This window comes from Cyprinodon tularosa, unplaced genomic scaffold, assembly GCF_016077235.1.
Source record: "Cyprinodon tularosa strain WSP-4 unplaced genomic scaffold, ASM1607723v1 ctg87, whole genome shotgun sequence".
NCBI classification, from domain to species: domain Eukaryota; kingdom Metazoa; phylum Chordata; class Actinopteri; order Cyprinodontiformes; family Cyprinodontidae; genus Cyprinodon; species Cyprinodon tularosa.
The window spans coordinates 1,894,800-1,920,490 of NW_024039640.1; the positions used below are offsets into that span (position 1 = coordinate 1,894,800).

Consider the following 25,691-nt stretch of genomic DNA (forward strand, 5'->3'; position numbering starts at 1 on the left):
TCATGATTAGAGGATGTTTATCCTCATTTATTTGACTAAAACAAAGTTAATGAGTGAAATGATTATTTCTGGCAGTGTAGACACTCGGAATGAAATTAAGGAGGTAAAACAGAAAGTTGTTGCAATCCTGATTGTGACTCTGTAAGCTTTACAATTTTTTCAAAGGAAGGATATTCTTCTCTGGAAAGCTCATTCAGCAAGTGAGCTTCATTAGTGTAAAGGTCACCCAGTCTTTGTGGCACAGAGAATGGCATTTCCAGATATAAACTTACTGGAAGCTCTTTTGTTACTCCGGAGGCACATCTGGAATATTCATGCATACGCTCAGTTTTCCCAGCCCCTTGAGATTTAAACAGAAGACTTTGTTACTCAGACAAAGCAGTCATAACTATCACAACACTTTGCTAATATGTAATTATCTGATCACGTTGATTAAAGTCATTGCATTGCACTTCCATATCAATGCATTATTTTGCACCATGTTTTTTTTGTTCCCACACTGTTTACATTTGATCACTGCTGCACTTTAAATGAAAATGTCATAAAAAGCTGTACAAAATTAAATTTCGTTTTGTATACACTCTATGTATAGAAAATGAAAATAAAAGTTGTCTAAGTCCAAGCATCAATATGTTAAAAATCAAAAGCAGAAAACATCTTCAAAGTTTAATTTTAGAACATCATTATTAAACTTTTTGTCCATATCAGAAATTACCTAATCAGGGTGTTCGTTTAATAATAAGCACTTACAAATCTAATGTCCTACATCAAAATGTATTTAAATAAATATAAAAAAAAATAAAACAACACAAAGTTTTATCAGCGTAATATAGTATTCACACACTGGATGCTTCATTTGGCGCCAAGCTTCCTCAGAGTTTTGGTTCCTGATGACAGAATCTGCAGATCGGTTTCACCTCCATTATGTGAATCTGCCATCAAAACATATGAACTTGTCCATCGAAGCTCCACTCAGGCCCATCATCATCAGCAGCATTAACTCTGTCACTTACAACATTGCCAAACATCTTGCTTCCATCCTCGCTCCTTTGGTTTGCAAAACACCACGCCAAATTGCTTACTGGCAGAACTGCAGGTCCTTTATCCTGCACAACAGGATAAAATAACCTGATACTGGACATAGATGAGACCATGGTCTCCTGTGATGTCACATCTCTTTTTACTTGCATCCCCACCAAAGAAGTCTCCAAAGTAAGAATGTGCTTACTTGAAGACTATACTCTACCAGATAGGACCAACCTGACCACATCTGTTCTCTTTTGGACTTGTGCCTCACCACCACATACCTGTACTTCTATTTTAACCAAGCTCTCAATAAGCATTGCACGATGGGCTCTCCTATGTCTCCCATAGTGGCAAACTTATACATGGAAAAAGTGGAAATCAGAGCTCTACACTCGTACATTGGAACAAAACCCAGTAACTGTTTCAATTCAATTTCAACTCAGTTTATTTATATAGCGCCAAATTCACAACACTAGTCATCTCAGGGCACTTTACAGTTTAACCAAATAATACAGTCAAATTGATTCAAAGTTTTCTAAGGAAAACCAATTGATTGCATTGAGTCAAATACAATCCCTCACACTAAGCATGCTTGTAGCGACAGTGGAGAGGAAAAACTCCCTTTTAACAGGAAGAAACCTCCAGCAGAACCAGGCTCAGTGTGAGCGGCCATCTGCTGAGGCCGACTGGGGTTCAAGGGGACAGAAGCAGAGACACAAAAAGCAGCTGTAAAAGGCAACTGCTCAGGGTAGGACTCCGCTGTTCACCTACACCAACATCCATAATCTGACCAAGGAAGAAAGATGGTTTAAAGAGGGGTTTGACTTTTTAAAGCCAAACAAACCATTGGTATCTGTGTTTTTGGTTCACTTGATTCTCCCGGACAACAGAGGTTTGGTGAACCTGGAGCTCCTGTTTGAATGATGAGGCTGGGGCTACAGCCAGGGAGGAGATGGTGGGGAGACACTACAGCGGAAAGAGGCTAAAGCTGACTGGGGATAGCTATAGACAGTTGGAAGATCGGATAAGCCTGCCAGGCTGCAGCTAGTCAGAGCTAACCTATAGACTAACAGCCTGAGATGTAAGGAGTACCGCAGGGGATCAGCCAGCTTGCCGGGCAAACAACCCCGGAGCATGGGAGAGAAGACATCAGCTGGTCGATGGTCAAAACTGTCCTTCTAGGACTTATTAAAAAGCCCTCCCTACTTCATCCTTTAGCAGCAATAAAAGGGCATAGCATTGTCCTATGGTTTTGGGATTAACCCACTTATCACTCTAGAAATAGTCAGCTGGGTTTCATAATCATTTTTTAAGACTATTCACACCTTATAAAGGAAAGGATAGTTACAAAAGCTTAATTTAATCTCCTTTTTACAATGTCAGGTTTAATGGCTGTTTTTATTTATTTGTTCTTTTCTAAAGCTTTGTCCCTTCTCTTACGCTGGAAAAAATCCAAATCTAGATCAGTAATTTTTTCTCAAAATGCCAATGGAACAAGACAATTTACCTTGATAATAATTGCATTGTCTTATTTCAAGTGCATTTTATATAAATATCTTATTTTAAGAGTAAAAACACTAAATCCTTGGCAGATTATCTCATTCAAATAGTCAAATTAAGGGTAAATACACTTAATTTAAACATTTTTGTACTTATTTCTTGATCGTTTTTCCAGTGTATGTTTGCATGTATCTTATGTGTGTGCATATGTATTTACACAGTCTGCATACCAATACATTAACTATGCAGGAAGGGGTGTCCCATTTCCTAGGTAAGATTGCAAAGCCCTAACTGTTGTGGCTTCATTTCCAGGGTGAGAGATAGTGGTTGAAAGTAAGGAAACTATTGGAATTGGGCCTAAATTAGGCTATTACAATAACAAAATTTGGAATTAGTGTTATAAAGGGACAGAGATTCCATCCTGTGTTGTTTTTTTTACACTAAACTGTAGAACCTGCCCTGGTTTCAGTGAGTTTGGGCGAATTGGAAACTGTTCTTAGATGACAGAAGGTGGGAGGTCTTTTGCTTCAAGAATCTGTATTCAGAAATAGTATTCTGCAACTGTTGTCTGTCTTACTCTGATCTTAGACATCAGCAAGTTATTTTCTCCTTAGGATCATCCTCTGTAAGTTTGAGTTATACTTAGAGATCATCAGTAACTGAAATATTTAAACCAGCCCCTCTATCCCTATGTCTGACTGCTCTCATTTCAAGTATAATTATAAAGTATGTATATTTTCTATTTGAATAAAAATAAATTTAAATCTGTTTTTTCCTCATCCTGACCACATCCACGAGGAGTCATTGCCCAGAAGTTAGACTTTTTCATGTTGAGTGTGATTAAAAATTGGAGAAGAATCCAGAGTGTGAGGGTGGCTTGTTTTCTGTTTTGTTTTGTTTTCTTTCCATGTGGGCTTTTTGTTTAGATCGGAAAAGTTCACAATGACTCCTCTTCACTAGAGAGCACTCTCGACATTGCACAATTTTGGTTCTCCTCCTGGACTAACTTATTATTTAGGAGGTCACTAACTTAAGCCCACCTTGCTTTCATCACTCCTAACTTTATTCCAGCATAAGGGCAGATTCCAAAAAAGGTCAAGATCTCGCCTGCAGAGCAGTCTGTAAGTGCGGCTGCTTGTGTATCTTTTTATCTGTTGCTTAAGAGACCAAATAACCAGCCACGGCAAACTGCTAATGTCACTAAGGCTGCATCCATATAAACATGGATACACCCAGAAACCGTTTTAAGAAAAAATGAGGTCTATTTATGTTTTTCTCCTAAAAATTTTCTTTAAAATCATAAAGACAATTTTTTCGTGTTATTTGCATCAACAAGCAACTGAACAGATGGTCTTACAAGGTCATTTCTGAGTGTATGTTCCAATAGGAAATATGTTTCACCTATTTTATTCACAAGAAATTATCTTTGTCATTTCTCATATTTGTACAGATATTTTTTCCAAAATGTATTTTCTCCCATTTACCCTTAAAAGCTGCTCAAAAAGAAAAAGAAAAAAACTCATTTAATGTTATGAAAATACACGCATCTTCATCTTTTTTCGTGGAAGACATAAAAGAACACTAGACTCTTCAATTATGTCATTTGCTGGGAACATTTTAGCACATTTTCTGCCAAAGTTACAGAAATTCTGTTCTTCATTAATTTGGATCTTTGCAGAGAATATCATAAAACAAATCTTTCACTTTTTTGATCCACAGTTCTCCTGATGGAGCAGATTGCAAAATGCAAACGTCATCAGGGACTTATCCATCCATCCCTTTATACTGGCTTGTCTGTCTGGTCTGTAGGGTTGCTGTTATCTCAACTGGTCATTGGGTAGGAAACAGTCTACAAGTAGATGAAGTCTGGGAAAACCCACCAAAGCAGATAAAGAACATAAAGAACCCATGAAGAAAGACATCAGACTTTGACCTGATCCCAGGATTTTTTTTCTGAAGGCAAACAGTGCTCAGGAATTTAGTGACCCTTCATCCAGACCTGAATCTGATCCTTGGGATTGGCTAATGACTTGCCCAGTTAACCTAGTTGTTGAGTATTGCTGCAAGTTTGCCTCAAACCCTTTCTTGATTTAATGCTACCAAGCCAGCATTTATTTCCTGCTACTGCCTGTTAAAGTATATTTAACACAATCTGTAGATACCAATGATCATGTTGGAAGCATCTGCCTAGTAAATTTCTAGCTCATACTGTACTGTATATATATTAGGGGTGGAACGGTTCACAAAATCAACGGTTCGGTTCGATTCACGGTTTCGTGGTCATGGTTTTCAGTTCGTTCGATTCGGTATATATTGATTGTTACACCGAAATCCCATAAAAATTTATGAAATTAATGAAAAAATCCCCCAAAAAATAATGGATTGTAATTATTTTAAATGATCCGCGGAAACCCTGGATCATTTCCGTATGTTTTGCTGCTTTGAATTTAATCATCTGGCGCATGCTCTCTAACATCTCCAAGGGACTCAGAGAGGAGCGGACGGGAGCCACAGTGGGGGCTGTAGGCTTTGCTTTGAGCAGCCGGTCTGGAGCGCAAATGAGGGATTTCGGGGTTAGCTTGACATGTTGGTCGTGTTGCTGTTAGCATAAACAAAACGTGTTGCACAATGCTTGCACACTGTTGCACTTTTATCCACAACTTTCTCTCCGCCATCATCGTAGGTCACTCTAAATGCAAAGTGGTCCCATACAGCAGACCTATAAAGTGCTGCTGGCGCGTCTTCCAACTCCTGTTCTTTCCCACTCGCCATTCCGACACAATTCTCCACAACAACTGATTTTTTTTCCCTGCTACACCCGGCTACGCTGCTTCGCTTCTTCTTGTTTACTACTGGTGGTTGGCTTTGGTCGCAGTACCGCCACCTTCTGCTCTGGAGTGTAAACGCTTCGCCTATGAGAAAAAGGAGCAGCGCATGAACTGAACGAAACACGCGCGAACCGAACCGAGACAGTCGAACTGAACGGTTCAGATGGTTTTCATAAATCGTCCCATCCCTAATATATATATTTAATTGTTAATCCTTGGAACAGTATTTCCAAAAAAAGTTACAAGCCACTGGAAGCTTTTTTCATTCAAAATGTCTGAGTTAGTGTCGAGTTCCAAGCTTTATAGAGTAGCCCAACAAAGCCTTGTTTTGGCTTAGAAAACATGTGAACTGAACCCGAAGAACAGGTCCACCCCTTTGTAATGGGGAGTCATTGAGGTCTTTGTTAGTCTGCAACACCTGATACTGGCCTATGCAAATGAAAGCAGGAGTTAGTACTGTAGGGTCATTGTTGGCCTGGCTGACCTAGGCGAGATGTCTTAGTCTTGCAGGATAGCGGGAAGGAATCAACTCTATCGCTGCATTGTAGGGTTTTGAAAGCTGAAACCTGAGTCCACCCCTCTGTTTAAACTTGTTTTTTCTCTTAGAGAAAAACCAAAACCCACTGGAAACAAAGTCCAGTGGTTTTTTGGAATGACTATGACCTGGATGACTGAAAATCTTCACAAGCCTTTGGAACAGTAATGTTAAAGTATTATTGCAGGAATTGTTCTTACAGTGTTTAACTCAAAAGGATTCAGAGAATGAGCAGCAATTATCAAAACACTGATGGTTTCTACCCATCTGCAACCCAGCTTTTAAAAAAACTCAACAGATTAGGATGGTAATTGGCACATTTGCTTTATTTCGAAAACAGACATTGAAACCATTTTTTATTTCATTTTTTTTCATTCTTTTTTTCACAAGTTTGTACTTTCAGATAAGGTTGAAACTGGACATGGTACTCACTGGAACATAGGAAAAGAATTTCGTATGTTGGATTTTCCTTTTTCAGATTTTTTTCTCTTTTTTTCAGTAACATCAGTGCAATTCTCCAATTCATAGAAACTGTCATAACAACACCAAAGACATCAAAAAGAAGCCGCCACACTTCTTGTTTTTGTGGCTGCGAAGAAGTTCCTCTCGAAGGGAGAGTTCCCATCATGCAACTTGTTCCATGGTTCATGCTACTGTTCTCACACTTGCTTGGCATATATATATATATCTATATATATAGATATATATATATATGGGCCAAACACATCAATACTATAGCTATTTTTTATTTATTATAGGATTTAAAAGGTCCAGAAGGTTCTATAAATGTCACTTACCAGAGTTTGTAAAAGTGATGTAAACCAAGCTTGAGTTCCTCAAGCTGAATAGAAAGAGTAGTAATTCTATTGACTAATTTTTGGACTTTGAATAAAACAGGCCAACTGAAAATCTCACACATTTAGATATACATTCGCATATTTACCTGGCTTTTTGTTGTGTTTTCAATACACGTGTGCAGTGCTGAAAACCGGAGTTGCATTTTAAAACTAGCCTATTTTTGTGCATGCATTTGCAAAACTGAGTTTTGTTTCAGCGACGTGGTTTTTACAAAAAGTGCATGACAATGCAAACGAATGGTGGTGCATTGGCAATGCGTTTTTAAATGTGTGAGCGGTCCAGTTAGAAGCTGTCGATCCAGTGATGTTTCACTCACATTAGGAAGTGAAGACACTGATGCTTCCCGCTTTTGCATCACCATCATCATCAAGGTAATAATCATGTTATTATTACAGACATCATCATCACCATCACAATATTAGCTTGAGCCAGAAAACTTCAAGCTGGAAACTCCCCCAACATGAGAAAATCATTGCCACACAAAAAATGACAAACAAATAGAAACAGACTGCCCTTGACGTTGGGAAGGTAAAGAGCAACCTTTTTAGATTTTTGTTTTTGTGTTACTCAACATTTTCTCTTAATTCTGATTTCCAGTGGTTAAGGCTTTGCCTTTAGTCTTCCTTGGACTCGGATGGCTCCGCAGCCCCATCTGGGTTGGTTTTCTCCTCCGCTTTTGACTCCTCTGCAGCATCTGTGTAGAAGTGAAGGAAGTAGAGTGATTGGATGGAGAGCAAAGACAAAGAATAGAAAAGGAAAATAAGGCAGAAATTTGAACATTTTTACAAATTTTATCAGATTGGACTAAAAGAAAACGTCTAAATGAGTCTTGTTAGAGGCTAAAAAGTGCTTCAAATAACAACTATGACTTTAAAATTACCCTTTTCTGAATTTGTGGCCTTACATCGTTTAAAACCTTCCCCTACAAAGGGTTGTTAATAAATAATAAAGGATAAGAGTGCTCCTAACGGACCCATGGAGCCCTCGAGCTGACATGACAATGCTAACAGCAGCATCTTGGCCTGCCACATCTGATTGTGTGTGATGCCTGCAGGGGGATTGTGCTACAATAACAAAACAGAAGCGTCTCCAGCTGAAAAGGAATCCTTGATGCATCAAAAAAGCATTTTTAAAATAGGTTCTAGGCTAGAGGTGGACATTGTTCTGATGCTTTATTTCAAATTCTGCCTATTTAAATAGTGGTTCTGGAAGTAGCATCTCTAAAACAGTGAGAAAATAAAATCTTACCAGCCAAGGCCGTATTAATAAGTAAATCTACTCCAGTTTCAGTTGTGCCAGACAAAGCCTATTAGTGAGGTGCTCTTTGTATAGTGATATCACAGCCAGATGATCTCATACGTTTTTATTATAAAAAGCAGATGACATCATGGCAGTGGGGTGATGAAGTGCCTAATGTGTGTGTGAGTGTGTGTGTGAAGGAAAGTGGGGCAATCATATGGCTGCTGTAATGTGTGACTAAGACAGTGTGAGTCATTGCTGATCTTCCAGGTAAGAGTCAATTAGCTTTTTAGCCAGCATGACAGATTCAAGGACGTCATTATCCAGTCGCTGAAATTGTGCGAAGATAATAAAATTTCATGCAATTCCTTGAACCAACAGTCATGGTCTTCACTAGCCTCGTGAGACCATCCTGATCTCGCAAGCTTTCAAGGTTTCACTCGCAGATCAGTCTGGAGACTCTCCGTTAAAGAAAATTTGGAGCTGTTCACCAAACGAACGTCCAATCAGCGTTGGCATTGAGGCGGGTTGAGGTGTGACGCAACGAGAAGCGCGACAGTTCAGTCTAAAGAACATGGCGGCTTCAGCCGATGAAACTAGCGTTAGCGTGGCTATCGAACAAGTTTTATCGGAATTACAGAGCATTTCTTCACTGAAAGAAGAGCAAAACACTGCTCTGGAGGCTTTTCTCAGAGGAAAAGATGTTTTTGCTCTTCTCCCGACTGGGGAGTAGCAAGAGTAGCCTGGCTTGTGGTTGTGTTTTCGTCGTCGCTCTGTTAGTACGTCATATGCTTTGTTGATCTGATTGGTTTATTTGGCCCGTCTATCACCAACATAGGCCAATCAGCTAACCAGTATTTTCGCCCCTTCCCAAAATTACTTCAACAGAAGGTTTTTAGATGGATATGCGGAGCAAATCCATCTGGCGGAGTCAGGTTAGGTCTTCCCTGCTCTTGCACTGGTTCCAGATAATGCACGGCAGAATTGGAACCAAATGAGAACTGATGTAGAATGCAGAGGTATGTTTGAACTAGTGTTGCACCGATGCCATTTTTTGGCCCCGATACCTATACCTGGCTGTGCAGTATTGGTCGATACCAATACCATCTGTTTGAAATTGATGTGTGTGTGTATATATGAAGAACTCCATCCTACTTGGATGTAAAATAATTGCCATCATGGCTTTGTCAAGCTGCTGCCTACCTTTGTAAAGCAGGAAAAAGACTAATACAAAGTGAATCCAGTAGAATTTTTTATTGCCTACCTTGAATGGGTGACAATAGTTGAATAAATTTTAGCTCTCAAATGGTATCGGTGCCCTATTTGTCGGTACTCGCCGACACTACCGTTTTAGTGCTGCTTCGGGGTCCCGCCCGATACTGGTATCAGTGCAACACTAGTTTGAATAAAACAAGCAATGTTCAATGGATTCATTAGGATATGAAAGAACATAAACCCACATGTTGCATCTCAATTTAACTAATCTGACCATTTGTTTTCTTTCCTTCATGGTGGATATCTACCTGCCATCAACAGTGCTTTTATACAGAGAGCACACTGATGTAACCCACTATGCAGATGACATCTGACTGTTTGAAGTGGCTCCTTTTTTTGTAGGTGGTGCTTTCCAAAGAATGTGCACAGTTTGTATTTAGGATGAGTTTTTTCTGTTTCTTTTGACTGTTCCCTGTTTTCGCAATCATGTACAGATAAATCACACTCAGCTGGTTAGAAAACAATTATCATTTCTATGCAGTATCTCATTAACCGACATCAAAAGTCATTGAAGGCAAACACAGAAAAACTAAAATAAAACCTGCAATAACTCATTTGCATTTAACGATATCTGGTGCATTAATGAATCCAGATCCCTAACATGGTAAAATTTTCTTAAATAAATATCAATTATCGTTTAAGCCAAAAATCTTAATAATGAAGCTACTGTCTGAGGTAAATATATTTTAGTTCTGAACTGTTGTCCACTTCATTTTTGCAGTTAATTTAAGAATATTCTAATGGCTTTTATCAATGTTCCAAGTAATAATGAATAATAAATGATTCAATAAAGAACACTGCGATGCTACAAAAGTCAATTTTGAATTAAATTAGTGCGACACCCTGCATAATACACGACTCTGTCAGATCTTAGTTGGTGGCGCTCTTCACTATATATTATTGATCCATATCTAATAGAACCATTTAGTAATAGCTATTAATTAACTCTAAATCAGTAGAGTGAGTGCAGAAGGTTTTTGTTCGCTCTGGCAATTTAATTAGCAGTTCTTGGTGAGGTAGTACTTGTTTACTCCATGACTCCCCAGTGCTGACCGTTACCTGTAAGGGATCATTAATCATTCATTTAAATCAGAGCACCTGTTATGGCTGCTCTTCTCCACGCAGGGCTAGCTATCCCCATTGAGGTGGTAACTATGACAACAGGGAGACAGGTGACCTAGTTTCTTTGTAGTTCTCCAGTTGATGTGTCTGTGCGTTTCACCACTTCACACCCCCATCAACTTTGCACACATAGCACACTCTACTACCCACCTGTCTGACCCGGACTGAGTGTCCTTGGACCAGAAATATCGGTTCATGTAAAGAGCGTGCTGACGGAGGCAGCTGCATGACTTTCAGCTCCTCGTGGATCAGGTCTGGTTATAAAAAATCTAGGTTTCCTCACTTACTATTGTTGTAAACTCTAAAAAGAAAATAAAAACTGTAACATGTTCATGAAAGCTGATTGATTGAATAGATTTAATGTTCTCAAATTTAAACAACAAGCAATCTCTGCTTCCTAATCACTACACTGATTACCCTGATTATTCATGATGCGATCGTATCGCTTTATAATGGAGTTTCCATGCAGCGAGGGCTGTGATACGAGGCTGCCTAAAGAAATATTGAGCTGCATTTCTGTGTTAAACAGTAAATGGTGGAGGCCTGCCAAAGACCTTTGCATCGCAAAGACTTAACAAGCATTTATGTCCTGAGGTGTCTGCCAAGCAGCCTATGTGAAAGCCCAGCAATTCTTCTTTATTAGATTTTTACACCCGGTAATTACTTCTATATTGTTGAAAGGGACTGGAAGTTAAATTTGTCTCTGAACTGAGTCCCATCCCAAACGTATGCACAGAAATGTCTCCAATTAGACGGCTTGAATAGTTTCCCATCCAAACAGCTCTGCTTGGATCTGCATACCTTTTTTATCATTTGTTTGGTTAGGCTCCTCCTTTTCAGCTGTCGGACTGACAGCAGCAGGCACATCGGCTTTTCTGGCCTCCTCCTTCTTCTCTTCACTCTTCTCCTCCTCTTTCTTCTCCTCAGCCGTGGCTGTGGTGGGACTCTTGGCTGTTGCTGCCGGAGCCTCCACCTCTTTGGGCTTCTCCTCGGCCTTCGGCTCCTCTTTCTGAGGTTCAGAGGGGGCTGTGGGAGAGGCAGCAGCGGGAGCTGCCGCCACGGGAGACGTTGCTGTGCCTGCAGGAGAGTTAGCAGGCTTGTCTGCTCCTGGGGTTTTGGCCTGGTTTGTCTCATCCCCCTCCTTCTTGGCCTCCTCCCCTGCATTTTCCTCCTGCTTAGTAGGTGCATCTTCTCCCTCCACTTTCTTTGTCTCCTCACCATCTACTCCCTCTTCTGCAGCTGGACTGTCTCCTTCCTTCTCTTCTTCTTCTCCATCTTTCATCTTTTTCCGAGTTATGTGTCCACGGAAGCTCGCCTGTATTTTGGTGGCAGCCTTGTGGGCCTTGTCCTCGGGCTTGTTCGGGGTGCCATCCTGTTCAATCTTCTGGTCTGCATCCTCATTCTTCTCCACCTGGGAGGCAATACACAGTATTACACGTTAACAGCTGGTCTGAACTAAAAATCCACTTTTGGATATTCTGGCTTTGTTCGTTACACTTAACCACAATGTAATGGACTGAGAAGTCAGAAAAAAGTTCCTAAAAAACATCTTTAACCATCCGTTACTGACTTTTTTTAGTATAATTCTGATAAAATGCAAACATTTTACAACATTTAACATCTTTTTCAGCGGAAAGTAGTAGCTTGTTCCCTTAACTATTGTTCGATACATGGCAAAAAGCTTCCAATTTTCAATTAAAATCTTCAAAAATCCTCACAAAAATGCTCTTAAAGAGAAAGTCAGGCTGATTTCAATATAAGCACTCTAACAAGTTGGTTAAAGATGTTTTTACTCTACTGTACAACATGTATTTGAAACCATGACTAAGGAACTGAAGGCTGGAAAAGTTGTCAGGAAATGTTTAGGTTCAGGAAGCATACGATGAGATGAGGAAAACGAGTAAGGAGAAGGATAGCGGAGTGTAACATTAACCAGGATTGAATGATTTTACCTTAGGCAACAGGATCCAAAGCTGTCCATCAAATAGGGGGGTGTGTTATGACTCATATAAATCTAATAAAAAGAAATCAAATCAAATAAAAAGCATGAACGATGAGTACTGAAAGTGACAAAGAAAATAAATCACCACATTCAAAATGAATAGAGACATAAATCAATGTGAAATATTCACAAGTTGATAATCAATTCCCCGAAAGCAATACGCATGTTAAATTAATGTGTATGAACATAATCAAGTAGCAGAACTTTCCAGCAGTAAAGAGGCTGTAATCATTTATTTATGCTTAGTGATAGAGAGGTGAAGGGGAAAACAAGCAGCAGGAAAATGGTTTGGGACGGCTCCTTCTTCCTGCTCGAAATCATCGCAGAAAAAAAAAAAAGAAAGAGAAATCATCACAGCAGCCAGTAAATGGCATCAGGAAGAATAGGTCTGTAATTTAGTAATAGAAGATTTTTTTTTTTTTGTAAATATAAGGATGAATCATATGTGAATGTGTATAGAGACTTAACTGTCTCCATATGATGAAATAGACTCGCTGGGACTTAAGGCAAGACAAACGGCTAAGAGTATTTATTGTGGTGGGTAGACGGAGGCAGATATTGTCTCTTTATAATGGTGCTGAAACACACTGAGCTCAAATGGAGATCCTCGCCACAGCATCCATTTGTGCTGAGTGCAGTTTCTGCTAATGATTCCCTGAAAACTGTAAAAAAAAAAAAAGAATCTCAATCCTCTGTGTACGCTCGCTGCTTCCCGTCTAAACGAGCTTCCTGCACGAGAATCTCCTCAGCATTCACCGCCATACCCCTCCCAGCCATCAAAGGTTACCTAGACAACCAGAGTGCTAACTCATCACGGGCCTGCTTGATGGCTGGCGCTACGAAATACTGCATGTCACCCTTACTGACAGCATCTGACCCCTCGGGGGACTGGGGTGATGGGAGATAATAAATTAAGAAAGAGCATTTTGGAATAAGAGGGGGTTGCAATGCAGCTAAAGGGCGTGGCAGGAGGAAAGGTGTGGATGTGTAAGAATTGGTAGTCGATGTAAATAGGCAGCAGGATGATGAAGATATCTGAGTGAAAATTGTGGCATCACAACTGCTACCGTTAGTGTCACCGTCTCTGATGGAGGGTTTTAATTGGAAAGCTGTCTGCCCAGGGACCCACAGCAGTGCGGCGTGATTAACTGTCAGACCCCGGGGCCCCTAAACCAACACTTCCTCCTGAGGGTCAGTGTGTCAGTGCAATACGGTGCAGCAGTGAACCTCCTTCACCCTTCCTCCCATTGGGTCAGATAATAAATCCTACCTCAGGCCTCGCTCTGCTTCACACCAACCAGGCCTCCTAAATTATTTTTGGTCTGATGAAATTTTAAAACAAGAAAAAAAGCCCCGGCTGAGAAAGGAATCAATATCCTAACTCAGCTCTGCAAATAGAGTGATTTAAAGCGGAGGCTAAGAGCTGACCACAGAGGGGCCTTGACATAAACAGAATTGGTAGAAATTTGTACAAATACAACTTAGTTGAGAAATTAATCTTTAAAGAATCTTCATTAGTTTGCATGAGGTGGCTGCTCTCAAAGAATTCAGGGATTATTTACACAGGAAATGGAAGCTAGACGTGGTGCGCTACCAATAATCTTCCTGTGTTAAGAGTTTCAGTTAGACAAAAAATAATGATAGAAATGTAAAGCAGCGCCAAAAAATAAATTAGAAAATATTTCAAATAGTTTCCAGTTAAAAGTATATTTTCCAATAAATTTTTTTGAGAAAGTACATAAGTTTAAGAAAGTAGCAGTCTTTTTTAAACCACATAAAAAAATTGCGTTAAAGTTAGTGTTGCGCAAATGCAATTCTTTGGCCCCAATACCTGATACCTGGCTATGCAGTATCAGCCCATACTGATACCATCTGTTTGAAATTGACGTGTGTTTGCAGATATGAAGAACTGCATATTACTTGGCTGTAAAATAATTGCCATCATGGCTTTGTTTAGCTGCTGCCTACCTTTGTGAAAAAGGCTAAAACAAAGTGCATCCAGTAGAACTTCTTAATTGCCGACCTGGAATGGGTGACAATGGTTGAATAAAGTTTTGCCTCACAAAATGGTATCGGTGCCCTAATTGTTGGTACTCGCCGATACCAATGCCACCATTTTAGTGTAGTGTTGGGGCCCTGTCCGACACTGGTATCGGTATCGGTGCAACACTAGTTAAAGTAACTAAATACTGTTAAGTAAATGCCAAAAATGGTTGCATTATTTTTTTCAGTGTTGAAACTTAAGATGGGAAAAGTTCAAACCTCTAGGACTAGCTGTTAGCTTTAGCCTTCAGAATTAACCAGTATGAATCCATGCTGACAAGAGGAAAATAACTGCCTAGTTATTGAGATGTTCAACATTCTGGTCCAGGAGGTACTTCCAGAGGATGGTGAGATGTTGTTTGCATCCTCCTGCTGGACATGAAACATTTGCTGGCTCGCTTTTAAGTGTTATGGCAACTTAAGAATGATTCCTTTCATTAGGATTGACAGCAAGGAGACAAAGCTTCACCGCCCTGCCTTCTCCTCTTAGTAATACTCAGTCCTCCGGAGACTTGTTTAGCTTTTATTGGCCTGATCTCATGAGAGCTTGCAATTGCCAAAAAAACTTGACCTGAGCACTTAACTCTAAACCAAATTACTTACTGGCTGTGTTCAGTGAGTCAGGCAGGCAGAGGAAGCGATTGATGAGGGTGTTTGGGAATATAAAGAGGGTTGAGCTGAGGTATGACATCACTGCTGGAACAGAAGCAATGTCATTTACTTTCAGGATGAGTGGATATGTAATAAGATACCAGCATATTGCTGAGTGATCTCATATCAATGTATGAGGGTGGGAAGCGACATCACCTTCACATCATTGGTTTAATCAACAGCTTTTGTCTGTGGGACACCCTTCAAAGCTGCTGCGCTGTCATCTTCTCCTGTTGGATTCTAGATTCGATGGAATATATAAGCTTTGCGGTGGTTACCGCTCCAATTTTCAGGCTGCAATGTACGGAAAATCCCATTTTGTCTGAACAGAAAAATCATTGCAAATCCTTTGCAAGGCTTTTAAAGTGTTGTTAATTGGGCCCATAGGAATCCTCTTGTGGGCACTCTTCTGCTCTGTCCCTTTGCAGCGGTCGGTTTCATTCATATATACAGCAACACTTCCCTCAGGTGCCGCACCACAGATTAAACAAAGCCCGGACATTTCCTTCTTCAACATATTTGCATTGTCCTGCTGATCAAATTAATTAATACAAATGAACTAACAGAGCTTCCTCTCTCATGCACGCTCACTTTGGTTGTCATAGATACAGTGTAAGAACCTAGAAAAAGGGAAATGTTTGACGTTTGAAGGCAGAAAGCGTCAGCTAAGATTGCAATTAAAAGGCCTTGATGTGCAGTTTTATAGTAGTAATTGCAGACTGCCCACACAGGACCAACCCCTGTCCTCTGTCTGGTCTGTGAAGGTAATAAATAACTGAATGTGTCTATCAGAGCCTTCCTCAGCGGCTGCAGTACGCCTCTGTCCTTTGCTGGCCACCGTCTGCTGGAGAACCACGCCCCAAGCAGCCAATGGCACTACCGACACACTCTAACAATTTGCCACCTTTCCGCTGCCTCCCCAAGAATGCCATTAGGGACTGGTTTCAGGAAGGGGAGGAGGGGGCAGGGCAGAAATTGGTGAGGATGATGGAGCCTGAACAACCATAGAGCAACAGGGCAGACTGATACACACACAAGGAAGATTATAGACCTAGATGACGTTCTTTACATGAATATTGGACTGACTTACATCAAGTACAGTTAGGAAGTTATTAGGAGTGTTTTTTGCCTGTTGTGAAGCAATGATTGGGAAACTATTCAGTCTCAAAGCCAACAGGTGCAGAGGTTAAATAACTTTTACAAAGCCGACTTCAGAATAACTGCGGCAAATCCATGCAATTTAAAACCCATGATGTAGATATAAAAAAAAAAAGCAAAATGGAAATAATTCAGATCATACTGACTTCTTAAACTTCTGTTACACATGTGATCTGAGCCTCATAGCAGTGTCTTTCTCTGAAAACCTCCACATGATGTGAATCTCTATCTGCACGTCTCTGCGAAGCATCCAGACACCAAAGAGCAGAGGCTGCAGTCTGCAACTGCCGAGCATCTCTTCCTCTTTCTCTTGTCTTTCACTCTTCTTCTCGGTGAGCAAACTGCCACCCACTCATGCTCCCTCTCCGTCTCTCTCTTAGTCTCGCGCGCACACACGGGCACAGTGGAGAACCACACCCTTTTAACCGGCTGTCTCCTGCAGAAGAGGAGAGAGAGGGAGGAGGGGGGGAGGCTCAGCTCAGGTGGTGGCTGCCACAATCACCCGTTCACCGTCTCTGTCTGTCTCTTCCTTTGACGATGAATTCATGAGGACGTATCGTTTCTTCATCTTTTTTTTTTTCTTTATTTCCACACCTGACCCAGGAAAGGATGCTTTGCATCAACCACTAACATCATATGCTATCCTCATTACATCCTCCGGAGCAGCCTTTAATTAAATTACACCAGCCCTCTGCCTGAACAAAGGCTCTGCAATCAGCGGTGATCTCATAGGGGGTCGGGGATAAGGATGGAGAGAGATGCTGGAGGAGGAAGAGGGCTGGACATGAGAGGTGGGGGCTGGTTGGTGGGGGTGCAGGGACATTAGACTCATGCTTGGAGTTAGAGAGCTTTAACAGCAAAAAGGAAGCAAGAATTCTTCTTTTTAAACGATAGAAGAGGGTTTTCAATTTGATGTGTAATACAAAATGATAGGTGTCAAAATAGAATAGAAAATTTGTGCAAAAGATTGACAGATGGAGTTTGAGTAGAAGCAGCAAATGTGAGAAACAATAACTTCAGCTTCACAAGTGAGAAGGAGCTGATTATTGACTTCAGTTTTGGAAGAACCTGGATGCAAAAATCAGACTGGAAAAATGTGCTTTAAAACGGATACAGGCAGAATTTGGGACAGCATGGGACTTCTAAAGTAGATGCTAACAGCCCCTCCTCTACACTGGGAATGTGTGGCAGCAGCACTTAGGGCTCCACAAAGACTGGAGTCCAGTACTGCTGTGCTAAAAAGCAGAAAACCATGCTCTTTGCTCGCCCATCCATGACGACCACAGAACGTCTCTAGATTCATTTACTCTTAGAGGCGGGAAGAGGAGGATAAGTGCTTAGTGCCTGGGAGGATATCCCTCCCCGGCAGTGAGGTGTGCAGCCTCACCCACATGGCTGCAGTGTGCAGCAGCATGCCGGCTTTTTATTCCCTCACGCTTCCTCCCCCCACTTTGATCTTACTCACCTTTGCGATCGCTCACCTGCTCCACTTATCGTCTCCTTCCAGCTGCAGCAATCACTATCGTTCCTCTTCAATCTCTGTTTTTAATCACATTTGCAGCATCCCTGCCTCACCCTACTATCCAGCATGTCTTCCTGTTTAATTGTCTTTTTGCATTTCCTCTTGCATCTTTAGCCCAGATCCCTTCCACGTGGAGCAGCCATGCTCCCAACCTGCCTACATCTCTCCGTGCATCCTCATGCATGCTTTAAGCAGCCTCAGCTCTATCACTCTCTCTCCTCCGGACCTTGCCAGAGCTAATATGACTCATGTGAGCTGACATTTAAGAAGCAATCAAGGGCCATCAAAATCCAGCATGTTATGAGTCTGATAAAAATCCCAATCCATCTGAGGTAGCAGCATGAACATCTTTGAGATCACCTAGAAAATTACCATAATGAATGCTACCTTTTTTTTCTTTCCCTTTATTCTCCACCACTAAGAATGGAATCTGGTTTAGTGAAGCACCCTTAAAAACCCTTTAAACAAGCACTCTCTTTACACCACCCCATCCACTTGTAAAAAGCTGGAGGGCTCTGATAATCCATTTATACTCATTTATTCCCATTGTATTCCCAGGAGGCCACTGACATGATGGTGCCGGCTAACTCAATCCGTACCCCACCCATTTTCCTCCTCGCTGTGGAAATTTTCTTTCCTCTGTCCCCAACTACTGCTCAAGGTAACCCAATTTCAAAAGACTCCAACACCCCTGATTTAAAGCATCTATAGATAGATCTCAATAGGTAAGTTTAAATCATATGAAATGTCATTAAAAGATGATGGATTTGGAGTTTAAGAAAGTTTTTTGCAGCTTTTTCGATTATTAACAAACTGCTTTTCAATTATGTTGAACTTTTTTTTTTTCTCCCAGTGCTTAATCAATAAGAACCAGCTGGCCAAGACCACGTTCCAGCCTCGTGGCTCCTTGCCGGAGCAGTGTGAGGTCTGAGAGACATTGTGGCAACATTCATTCATGCAGGATAATCACATTAACAAGGCGTGTCGGGGCTTTGTAGATAGATTTTTATAAAGACAAGCCAGGCCCAGAGTCAAAGCAAATCAGTGCAACGCTTCCCTCTAATCTCCTCCACCCCACCTCCAAAGCCACCTAATCTGACTGCAAGACAGCCTGTGACAAAAATTCAGAGATGAGATGAATCATTTAGCGACAGGAAAAGGATGCTGGAGAAAGCAAAGGGATGCACTATACCGGTTTGGTTCTTCTTATGCAGCACAGCATAGTTGGAGTTGTAGAATCCTCCCTTTCTCTTCTCTGCTTCTTTCTTCCCTTCTATCCTTCTCTTTCACTTCTTCTCTCTCACCCTCTCTCTCTCTCTCTCTCTCTCTCTCTCACGTCCTTGCTCACACACACACACACACACACTCTGGTTCTCGCTTCCTCTCTCTCTGGCTGTATCACCAGCTAAGCCTTCGAGTGCATTTATTCATCCCAGTTTGCACACACACGCTCTTCACTCAGTCTGCCTGGGTGCAACTCTTTTCTCTCTCTTACTCGCTGCCTGACAATGCCTACAAGCCCACCCTTTAAGCCCCTCCCTTTGCCTCTCTCCTCCTCCACCATCACTTTCAGATCAGCTCTCCTCTTTTCTACATCTTCTTACCCTCCTCTTCCTCCTCCCTTTCAGCTTGGCTCCTGCTAAAAGCTGCGGCCCCACCCAAAAAGGCAGCCCCGTTTGATAACTGAGTGGACACCTCCAGACAGGTTTCGCCTCTCCAGTTTCATTTTATTCGGCTTAATTCTACTTTGCAATACTTCCCATCTCTTTCACACACACATGTAGACAAGGAGATGTCTCTTTTTTTGGCTTCATAGTGGGGTATGGGTGGGGCACTTGCCTACCTCTCAGATTGAGACGGCTCTCAGTGTGTCAGATTATAAGCCTGGTGGGTGCAGAGCCAAAATCTTCAGGGAAATGCCAAAAGCATGTTTCCTGGCACAGCCAGGGATCAGCTCCCGCTGGCATAGATGTATGAAAGAGAGCAGTGATGAGTGCTGATGCATGCAGAGCCGCACACACATATACACATGTACGCTCTGTGCTTTTAGGACACGTCACCCACATCACCAAAACCACCCACCCTCCCTCACGCTTCAACCCCCCACTATACCCAGCGCTCTCTGTTCTCATGGAAACACACTAGAAGAGCAGAGGAGGAGAAGGAGAGAAGGAAGAAGAGGGAGGAATGATGGCAGGTGGAGGAAGCAAGACAGACAGACAGGCAATGCAAACTGCTTTTCTCTCTCGCTCTCTCTTTCTCCTCCTCTTGTGTCCACCTTTGCACACAGTCTGGTTTAATGAGCAGGCACTGGCCAACCACTTTCTCCCATTTGAACCACTAGCATAGAGCGAAGCTTACAGGCTCATGCAAACACCCACACTCTGCATTTGTATTTCATAACACACACAGACACACAAACACAGAGACACACAGTGGTGTCAGAACTGTCCCCACCCCCGCTCCGACACCAGCAGGCTTCAGCAGAAGATACAGAGACACAATGAGGATGAGAAAACAGGTGGATAAAAGGAGAAGAAAAACACCTGATGGTATTTCCAGTTTACTGAAAAGAAAATCATTAACTGGCACCACTGGGCCTTCCAACCTCTCGGTGGTCACTCCAGTCACGGATTCAAAATCTAATGCCATTACTTGGCAGAGCTACACCGTCTCTAGCAAGTCTGGTGAGACAAGTTTTTGCCTCTGCATAGTTATGCACATTCATGCTGAACAGCTGCCAGCTCAGGGTCCTTTTTTCAAAGCTGCTTTGTTACTTTGAAAAGTGCAATGTGGTTCTACCTGAATTAATTGGGAGAAATAAATTATAGGAAAAATCATATAAAGCTTTTTAAGATGAAAATGAAATTGAGGAAACATTTATTCCAATAGGTAGATAGAACACCAAAGATTAATTCATACAAGAAGCAATTGAAACATTTAGAAATAAAACAGATATTCGCCTGGTCATCATGACCCCAGCAGAAATTACAGCAAAATTAAACACAGATTACTGTCACCCAGGTTCTATCCCCTTTTGTTTCTCTCATTAGCTCCAAAACTCCAGCTAAACTTGACCAACACCAAAAGCACATCAGCAGAAGATGGAGTAACCAAAAGTGAAAGTTTACTCATGGATTTCATGCCATGTGTGAACCAGTTATCCCCCACAAACTGGAACACTTTATATATATATATTAGGGATGGAACGGTTTTTGAAAACCGTCCGAACCGTTCGGTTTGACTGTCTCGATTCGGTTTGCGTGTGTTTGGTTCGGTTCATGCGCTGCTCCTTTTTCTCATAGGTGAAGCGTTTACACTCCAGAGTAGAAGGTGGCGGTACTGCGACCAAAGCCAACCACCAGTAGTAAACAAGAAGAAGAAGAAGCGAAGCAGCGTAGACGGGTGTAGCAGAAAAAAATCAGTTGTTGTGGAGAGTTGTGTGGGTATGGCGAGTGGGAAAGAACAGGAGTTGGAAGACGCGCCAGCAGCACTTTATAGGTCTGCTGTATGGGACCACTTTGCATTTAGAGTGACCTACGATGACGGCGGAAAGAAAGTGGTGGATAAAAGTGCAACAGTGTGCAAGCATTGTGCAACACGTTTCGTTTATGCTAACAGCAACACGACCAACATGTCAGATAGGGTGACCATATTTTCATTTGGGAAAACCAGGACACCTTGGAGCGGGGGGGGGTGATTGAAAGAACAAATGTCTCATCATCGGGATTCCGTGATGAGAGGAAATGTTACTTGTTACTAGTTGTTTTAATGGTTATAGAGTCAGATATGTGGTGTTAATGTTTGGTTTATCTAAAGGTTTTTATCTGTTACTTTGTAAATGAGTTTGGCTGTAATTTAAATACAGATTCTAATAAATCTGCAGAGTGGGAACTATAAATCTGATAGTTTATTTTTTGTTGTTGAATATTAGAGATTTTGCAGATACATTTTGTAGATACATTGTTTAGATTTACTTATATATTTCTAACCCTTTTATAGAATAGAATAGAAAATCCCTTTATTGTCCCACAATGGGCAAATTTACAGCAGCAGAAAGATTATTGAAAATGGTCACACAAATGAGGACCTTAGAAAAATGTATAAGAATAACATAATAGGGAAGAGTTAAAATATAAAAAAAAAATTCTGTAAAGTGTTTCAACAATATAAAACTGGAGAATAAATAACCAATATGCAGCTATGGACATTTTTACAATAATGGATATTTGAAAATAGCAGCAACATCAGAGATGTGCAGAATGACAGCAGCAGCAGGTTATTTAACTGACTAAAATTTTTCTATCATTACATTTGATTTTATTTGTTCCTGCTCCCGGTGGTTGGAATCTTTATTCCACTCTGGATTCTTGTGAGTGTAGTCTTTGTTCACTTTAACTTTTTTTTAAAATAAATAAATAAACAAACAGTTTTGAAAACCTCTGTATTCATTCTTTTCCTGCTTTGTGTGTCAACTTTCACGGCTGCTAAGCAACAGAGCATACGGCGGTAAAACCCGCCGAAGGGAGGACCTGTTCGAATTTACAGCCAAAACTCTTCCGGCCTCCTTATTTTCAAGGACTTCGAAGGACCCAGTCTAGGTAGACCGCGTCCTTGGAGGATGCAGCCCAGGATTTCGAACAGAGCCTCTGATTAAGAACAGGGCTGCCCGCACTGACGCGGCTCAGGGATTACGTCACACGGAGCGTCGTGCGCAGTGAAATCAGGACATTTCCTCACTTTCTAAAAAAAACCCGGGAGGCCCGGGACAGGACGTGAAATACGGATATGTCCCGGGAAATACGGACGTTTGGTCACCCTATGTCAGGCTAACCCTGAAATCCCACATACTCCCTCAGCGCTCCGCTGCGCTCCAGACCACCTGCACATAGCAAAGCCTACAGCCCCCAGTGTGGCTCCCGTCCGCTCCGCTCTGAGTTCCTTGGAGATCGTAGAGGGCATGCGCCAGATGATTAAATTCAAAGCAGCAAAACATGCGGAAATGATCCATGGTTTCCGCGAATCATTAAAAATAATTACAATTCATTTATTTTTCGTGATTTTTTCATTAATTTCATTAAAAAAAAATGTCATTAATTTTTATAATTTAAAAAAATAATAATATTTTTCGGTGTAACAATAAACATATACCGAACCGAACCGAAAACCGTGACCACGAAACCGTGAACCGAACCGAACCATGGATTTTGTGAACCGTTCCACCCCTAATATATATGTATATATAAAAGTAAAGAATCAATGGGAGAGAGAGTATCCAATGCACAAATTATTGCACAAATGCAATAAATACATGTGACTAACCAAACATCAAAAAACAAAATCCATAAACATGCCATAACTATATGGCATACTATCTATGAATATACTCTAACAATGCCATAGAGCTATTAACCTTGTAACTGCAGCTCATTATGAAATATAACTGTGTATAAATAAACACCTGTGTGTACTTATGTATGTAAGATTTATAAGGAATTAGGAAGATATGCTCAATAGTAGGAGTGAGGGCCCCCAGACCCATCCCAAAGAGCCCAGGGCTGCAATCAAGCAACAGTGTTTGCATGGTACAATTCCTTGTATGTGCAAAACACAACTTTTAGATAAAGCTTTTTCTGATTTGAACTTAAAATGCATTTTGAGACCAAGTGAATTTCTCCATTGTGAGATCAATAAAGTCCTATTCTTTATTTAAAGTATAAACCTGATTTGTAAGAATATTTAAATAAAAGTCTTATGCTTTTCTACCAACAATGCCTTTGTTACTGCCAGGTTTCTGTAACTGTCAGGTTTGTGCAAAAATAAAACAAACAAAAAAATTATGAATGCAAACAATTATTTATGTCTCACTAAAATGTGCCTTCAGCAGCACATTTTAGTGTTTGTAGGTAAAATATTTACAGTATTTGCATCTCAACATCAAGAAGCAAATCACTTCAAATCAAGCTCCCATAATAAAGGTGCCGATACAAATCCCTTGAGGGAACACATAATCACCAGCTCACATTTAAAATGAAGAGGGTTGTTAAGCAGAGGAAAAACAAAAACTTTTCAAATGCCTAAGAGGCAGAAATCAGGCTGAGGCCGGGGCAGTAGTAGCTGTCGAAACCAAGTGAGAGTGTGTGGGTTGGCCTTTGAAAACAGTCCATCTGCCATTACAACAGCTCGGGCTGCAGTTGAGTGGAAACTTACTTAGCAGACAGTATAGCAGTTCCTTCCTCCTGAACAAATTGGTATGCAAATGTATGTACAATCAGTTGATTGTTCTGTTAAACCGTTGAATGTGCAACCTTTACTGGCCACAGAAATCAATAATGCCGCAAAGATTGGCCAGAGCAGTCAAGGTGTGTGCTTTGGCAATGCTTCACACCTGGCAAAAGGACTTCCAGTAGCAAGCTGGAATTCTTTATATTAGATCCACTTGGAGTCTTGGATTAAAGATAAATCTGTCAGATTAAAGGTGTAATATGTCAGTATTTTTTTATTGAAGTAGAAGAAAAGAGACGTTATCTAAACAAAATGAGTGCCCTCTTAACTGTTGGATTTGATTTATTCCTGGTATTTTAAATGAATAGATTAAAAAATAGGCATAATTTCCACAATGAAGAAAAATCATAATAAAGCTTTTAAAACAAACATACTGAAGTAATCAGTGAAATTTTATCTTCTCCTTCCTCTTGAGTCAATGCACAGAATTTGTGGTTACAAGATTTTATTTTTTCCATCCATGTGAAAAATATGCCATTAATCCTCGATGAACTGCAGTATCACACATGTATTTACTGGAAAATGCGCCTGTGGTTTAGCTCTGTGGCATCTTTGATGTTTCGGAGGATAGACCAAACCCCCGGCGAGCAAATACACCAGATTGACATTCTAAACACAGCACAAGCTTCAGGTGATACCAAGGGAAGAAGAACTGTATCTGTCATTTTTTCTCTAATGGGCTGTTGTCAAATGAGACATTTTTTTCTGTGCATTTTCTCTACATGACACTGGTAATTGGGTATTTAATCTTTTTTATGTGTTCTTGTCTCATTGATTTGTTTGTAACATTTTTCATTTTTTTTAATATTTATATTGTGAAGGTTACAGTATACATTGTGAACATTTGAATATGGTTGTTAATTTTCTGTTTTGACCAATAGTCTTGTAACGTGAGCAGTTTCAAATGAATTTTCTAAACCAGTTTTTGATTATCTATAGTGTTGATTTTGTGGTTTTATACAGTACAGAAATCCCCCCCTTTCAGACACTTATGGGGACACTTACTGGGTATGGGGCATTGCAGGCTAACAAGAGAAGCCAAATGACCCCCTCTTCCAAAGGGGTGGACCCCTTGTCAGTTTCAATTTGCATGTTTTCCTAACAAAAACAAGGTTTTGATGGGCTACTGTATAAAACCTGGAACTTAAAGGAATAGTACACCCAAAACATGATTAGCCTTCATTTTCTACTCACCCCCATGCTGAACAACACTCTGGAGTACTTTTATGATATCTCAAATGCATCTGGAGATCTGGGAGGCTTCTTGCTGTCTGCTGACATTCAAATAATGGAGGTCTATGGCGCCCGAGGCAGAAAGGTCCATAAAAGTCCACAAAAAACGTGTCAATATTCCTCCATACTGCTCGTCCAATGTAATCCAAGTGTCCTGAGTGGGTAGCGTCCATAATTTACTCGAAACAAAGTAATTTAGAATGTTTTTAGAGCCTAAACAGTAGTGTATAGGATTTCCTAAAAGCACGTTCACGAGTCTCCGGAAACCGCGGCAGACCAAACCAGATGAAAGTGCGCATTCAGCTTGGCAAAGAACTCATGCTCTTCCTCAACACTGAAGTCCTCAGACATTTTTCTTTCGTTGTTTCTTTCTTTGCACAGGTAAACGGCACATTTCTTCTTCTACGCTTGCAT

The 25,691-nt window shown here is 40.9% G+C and overlaps 1 protein-coding gene across 1 annotated transcript; it reads right to left on the minus strand.

Annotated features, from left to right (window-relative positions):
- Positions 1–6,188: 6,188 nt before the first annotated feature.
- gap43 (growth associated protein 43) lies at positions 6,189–19,257 on the minus strand. Its single transcript, XM_038273378.1, has 3 exons — positions 18,952–19,257; positions 11,185–11,794; positions 6,189–7,441 (listed from the first exon to the last, which is right to left on the minus strand). The coding sequence occupies exons 1-3, from the start codon at positions 18,979–18,981 to the stop codon at positions 7,362–7,364; spliced, it is 720 nt and encodes a 239-aa protein (XP_038129306.1). The 5' UTR covers positions 18,982–19,257; the 3' UTR covers positions 6,189–7,361.
- Between the last annotated feature and the right edge of the window lie 6,434 nt (positions 19,258–25,691).